This window comes from Lepisosteus platostomus, chromosome 11 (assembly GCF_059453375.1).
Source record: "Lepisosteus platostomus isolate fLepPlt1 chromosome 11, fLepPlt1.hap1, whole genome shotgun sequence".
Lineage (NCBI taxonomy): Eukaryota > Metazoa > Chordata > Actinopteri > Semionotiformes > Lepisosteidae > Lepisosteus > Lepisosteus platostomus.
In genome coordinates this window covers 8,223,984-8,229,983 of record NC_142621.1, presented here as the reverse complement: position 1 = coordinate 8,229,983, position 6,000 = coordinate 8,223,984, and the positions used below count along the sequence as shown (strand labels likewise).

Genomic DNA, 6,000 nt, shown 5'->3' with positions numbered 1-6,000 from the left:
ATACACAATATATGTTACTGTTTCTCAACGACAAAACAATCACTTCGAAGAGAAGTCTTATTTGCACTGCAAATTTCATTATACTATAATCACAACAAGGTAGTCTGATTAAAACCTATGGCATGATGACAAGTAGCAAATGTATATGAATAAACATTTAAAATATCTGAATTTAAACAGTATAACTTCTTAGGTCCCCATCACTGTATGCAAACTGGTGTTTTTATATATATATTACTTAAAAACAAAACCGTATATATGTAGTATAATCATGATGTATATGTAATTACAAAAGTCATGTCTACAATTTAAAAAAAACTTTCTTTATATAGTCTCAAAATAAACCTTTTTCCACAAACTTCAGAAACGAATCATTTTGCACTGGTTAAAACCACAGAAACTCTTAGTTTTGAGGCTCATCCATGAGGTCGGAGAATCCTGTCGGATACTGAGTATGTTTTACTAGGCTTAAATCTAGAAAATAGTGAATATAGGAGTTTGGAAAAAAAAGCAATGAGTATTACTGCAGTCACACAGGAAATTATAACAAGGCACTTATAATTATAAGGCATATGTTTAAAATTTCCTTTACAGAAGATATTGAATACATAATACGGATTCAGACTAATTCTAAGAAACTTAAATTCTTAGCCTACTTTTTCACTTAATTTTGTAATGGAATAACCTACACAAACATCTCTGTGGATTAAGAAGAGAGGAGATATTTTAAAACAACTGCCAGATTAAACACAAGACACAAAGTGCAGCACACGCGCTGCAAAGTGGTATGTAAAATAAAGGAAATTTGAGGAAATTCTGCAGAACATATTTCTTTTAATGCATAAAGAACTCCTTTACAATTTAAACAGACTTGTAAAATGTACATTGCATAGTTCTATGAACAATATACATGTACATGTTGTAATTGGAAAAAAATGGAAATTATTTCAAGGTCTCATATACTGTGGTACAATGTACATGAGAGTAATATATACTGTATTTGGTGCCATGCTGTTTTTGTATGAAGCTCAGAATAACATGGTCAGAAAATGAGCAAAACATAAGCACAAAAATGGTTTTACCGGGAAATAAATATTTAATACATGAAAGCTATTACAAAGAGAAAATTACTTCTGTCTGTAATACAGAAAATCCTGAGTAATGAAGCAAAGTTTAAGTTTAACATGAAACTTTGGCTAGATCAGCTAAGATTTTATTAATTCTGGACATGGTGAAACAATATTGCTAACTGATAACATCTCTTATTGAGAAGTCCTTTGGAGGCCCTTAGATTCCCAAACCCACAACTCATTTAACATCCTTTAATAAGGGCGTTGAGTAAGGCAAGGTGTACAAAAGATTGAGATGCACCTGATATGGGCTAACTTTCGAGAACAGCGCATTTCCAGATTAACGCTCACTTTGAAGTTCTTAAATGTTTGTGTGCCTCTCAATAACAGATTCACCTGACAAGACATCCTACCTGCCACAAAGAGTAAAAACTTAATCAACTATTGGACAGGGTGCCTGGAACACCATGACAAAGTGATTAGTGTAGTGGCACTGTATAAACAGCACTGGCTTCAAATATATTCATGGCAAAGCATAACTTCAGTTTAGCATTGCTTTCCTAGTCTTCATTACACTGACACACTTCTTCATGATATCAGAGCTCGTGCAGATAGGTTGGACTGATGAGATAGGGCCCCACTTCTGCTCATGGAAAACGTAATTTAACATAATCGGGCAACACACCAATATACAACATCTTTGGGAAATGGAAGGACAATGGATAACCCAGAGCAAGTTCCAGTAAATCAAGGGAGATCATGATAACTCCATACAACTTCATACAAAAGGCTCCCCAGCCAGAATCAAATCCGAGACTCTAAACTGTCATGCTAATATGTTGTCCATATTTGACACCTGATTAATCAATACAGTTCTTAAAATGGGGAAAACAAAATTATTCATTGCTTGCACAATACTATTATTGTAGTAAATATCTAACATGCAGTATTAACTGCTGCTGTTTTGTTTGCAAATGTGGAAATGCCAGATCTTTTTAAAAAGATTTTGGATCGATCAACTGTCTTTGCTTGCTGTTAAGACCCTCTTACCACAACAAAGTGAGGACGAATGGGCAAACTTTGTCTACAGTGAGTACAGAGGAAACATCATCTGCTTGGGACCCTGCAAGATCCACAGTGCCTACAGCACATCAGGCTTTGAAAGGTGCACTGATGCTGCTTTTACCGACAGCGCTGCAAGCTCCTAAGTGCCTGGCTAGCTCCATGTGATGCTGTTGCAAAGAAAGTCAAAGCTACCAACAATATTTGATAAGGTAAAAGGAAGATTAACAATCTTAAAACCTTTACTCCTCCAATATCATATAATACAAATCCAGATTGAAGGCCAGAATGGTGGGGTCCCTTTAGTTATTCCCTTTGATGTCTCCTCCTCCCCCCTTTTAACACTGTATCCTGCAAGAGGGCGGCAGATACAATGAAGCACAAACTGTAATTGCTGTTATTATATGCTTTAATGTGTATTATATCACATTAAAATGAATAAAAACGCAAAATAAAAAGGTTAACCTGGCCATCTCAACCCAAAACCAGCACTGCTTCATACCTCAGACCTCTGGTCTGTCTGCCAGCTTTGAACCATTGAGGACTGGACTATATTGTAGCTCAATCTACACTTGCCTTTAGTGAGCTCATCCACTCATGAGGCCACATAGGATACCTTGTATAAAGGGCTTTGATTACACAGGAGATATTCACCAGTGCAAAGATTAAAAGAAAGGAGTTTGAGTTTGCTACGTTCCCTGAGAACTAGGACTGAGAAAAACGTCTGGTGTTACTTTAAATGGCAGATCAGAGTAATGTGGCAAAGCTGGTAATTAAAACTCACAAAGTAGTGCACATCTCTTCCTACCGCACAACCTCACCAAAGGTGCTGAATCATGCTGCTCAAGAGTCAAAGTGCTCTGGTCCAAGCCTGTAGGATTACAGCCCAGGCTCATTCCCAGCCTGAGTGCACACGGTTGTCCTGCACTGCTCCAGATTGATGCTCAGCTCCACCAGCTGGCCCCAGCCCACTTTTAGCTTCTCCCTGAAAGGCACAAGAGAGAGGCTGTAGCACAGGTGAGCACTAGGGTCACTCAAAGGATCAGGTCTGGACCCACACACACAAGAGCACAGCGTTCCATCTGGCAGCCTTTAAATGAAGAAACCTCTTCTACTGCTTAAGCCGGACAGGTGCCATGAATCTTTCACAGCAAAGAGAAAGAAAAACATAGGTATCACTGTTGTGGCGATTCCTGAATGGTTTCCCCTACATCCTTTCTGTGCCGACATTTCAATTTAAAGAGTCATCACTAAAGGTCTCAACAAATCTCAGTTTAATCATGATGTTCCTTTAAATCAATCGGCATTAACCAGGTAAATTCCAGGCACTGATACCCCATGTCTCATATTTGCTCACCTTCAGAAATATAAGAGGGTGAAGATGTACAGAATCCTACTATCACAGGAGGCCAAGGGGAGACAAACCTCTGAGGGATTAATTACATACACAGCAGTGGCATGCTGTGCTGGTAATTGTTGTGCACAGCAGGTTTCCAGAAAGTGTTCTTTTTAGCTCTTCAACCTTTAACTGTGCCTGCGCTAAGCAATTGTTTTTTAACCCCTGATACAAAAATAAAACGGCATTTGGGAATAAAAGGAAAAGGGGAGATTGAAGAAATTGATTATTTTGTATTATTTCAACAGCTGACAAAAGACATAAGACACTCATTTTCCTATCTGCTTCCTGGGGCCTGGAAACAACATTGCTCTTTTAAACAGTTTATTTTACTACTGAAACTGATTGACACGAAAAGAATCAGTTCTGACGAGTCAGTTTAAAGCAGGGGTTTCCAATCCTGGTCCAAGAGGCCAATGCTGCTTTTCTAAGTCGCCCTACAGTTCTAGCATCTGAAAAGCTGAACTGATCCAACTACACCAATAAAAAAGTTGATTCAAGTAATTAAGAATTAAGCTGAAACAGAAACCAGCAGACTGGTTCTCCAAGACCTGGACTGCACACATCTGATGTCAATCTTCTATTGAGGAGCTGCAGAACAAGTGAATACTTTTATCCTTTATTGGACTGTAATAGTAATAGAAAAACATAAGGCAGGTATACCTATTTGCACATTTTTTTCATTTTGTTTATGAAAATATATTCTAAATAATGTAACATACTGTAAGGAATGCACTGATGATGCTGTTATTTTGCATTGCTGTGGCAATAAGTTAATGTGAAATGTTAGAAGTGACAATTTAAGGTTTTGGCATGACTTTGTTTGGAGCTACCTCTCTCTGGGGGAAGAGGGATTAAAGAGGTATATGTACTGGCAATGAATTCTACAACACCAATTTAATTATAGATTATTTCCTCCAGATATACATATGAAATAACAGTTATACCAATTACTTTTAAATCCTCCTATTGTCAAAAAAAACTAACCATGCTTGAATTGCCATGTAAATGCTGTTCACAAAATAATGCAGGCATTTTGTTTTCAAGACAAAGAACTTTCTCATATTACAGTACAGGAATGATAGAATGATTCTTGGCTAAAGATCCTCACTCAACATACACAGCACAGCCACTTCTGTTGGTTCCAGTTCCTACTTAATGCTTACTTAAGTAAATCTCTCTGAAGCCCAGGTTCGGCTTAAATCAACATCTCTCCTTCCAGATGCAGTGCCACTATTTATAGTAGTGACTGTACCTCCAGGCAGATATGTAGATTTTAACAGTAGCACACAAGTTTCAACTGGAAAAACACTGTTGTGTACACATCAGCTGTACATAAATTCAATAAAAGGTCACAACACATTTTCATTTCTGATAGACCAATTATGTACATGATTCACAGGATAAAAAGAACGTCTGAAAAGGCTTTAAAATATCCTTCATCTGTTCTATGGACTCCGTGATCACATGGAAAGATGGAAAAATCAATATAAATTCATACATAAAATAATCCATTGATTCTTCATGAATAACATCTTCCTCACAGTACTGCTTCATGCCGCATCTAGTTTACTATTCAGGCAAAACAAGGGATTGTCCACATCCTGCTATCCTGTCCACATTTTAATTTTTAAAAGCAAATCAGAGCATTTCATCTAGTAGCTTGGACTGAGTTTTTATTTCCAGATAATATAGAGGAAAATAAGCTCAGGATTAAATAACTTACAAATGTAACCCGCATGGCTCTTTTTAATTTGCCTACTGACCTTTAACTTACTATAATCAAATAATTCAAGCAGGTGGTATGGAACATGTGGTCCACTGCCAGTCTCATTAACAATTTCATTACCTTCTGCTGAGGATTACTAGTGCACAGTGGATATTTAATATCCATTACTCTATTTCTGTTGCTTTCGCTCTGCACGTAGTAAAAGTGTGTAGCCTCTCACTTCCAAGTAAAAACACAAATGTGCATAAAAATAGCATTAGAAGCCAAAAACACACTCCCCTGCGGCATTATCAACAATCTATGCTGCTTACTTCTGCGAAAAGGAATAACAATAAAACAATTACAAGACATTTCTCATTGATTTATCATGTACTCAAAATCAAGAACAACCATGACAAACAGTTGTCAGGAAACGATTAGCTTAAAAAGCAGTCCAGCGGGCATCTTTGCCAGACACAAGTACTTTATTATGTCACATGAGTGCTTAACCTCCTTAATAAAATTTTACCACACTTGCAGATGACCTTTTATAGGAGGACTGATGCATAATGTGCTTCTCGTGAAAGTCCACAGTTAAAAGCAAATGAAAAGTCAGAGACAACTCAATCATCATCAATTATTTTAGTTCACGTAGGGAGCTGCATCAGCATGTGTTGGCAGCAAAGGAACACGTAAAGGTTTATTCCATGCTGAAAAGAGAAGAAAAGAAACACAGCATTTTGGCTGTGCAGCCTTCTTCGGGT

General features: G+C 37.4%; 1 protein-coding gene across 10 annotated transcripts in view; it reads right to left on the bottom strand.

Moving 5' to 3' along the window:
- Window positions 1-814: 814 nt before the first annotated feature.
- Window positions 815-6,000, bottom strand: part of swt1 (SWT1 RNA endoribonuclease homolog) — a 32,919-nt gene continuing 27,733 nt past the window's right edge. For all 10 annotated transcript variants that reach the window (XM_088598221.1, XM_088598217.1, XM_088598227.1 and 7 more), the window contains one exon: window positions 815-3,117. In XM_088598221.1, coding sequence (XP_088454347.1) covers window positions 3,012-3,117 — 106 coding nt within the window. In that variant the 3' untranslated portion in view covers window positions 815-3,011. The remainder of the gene's footprint in view (window positions 3,118-6,000) is intronic.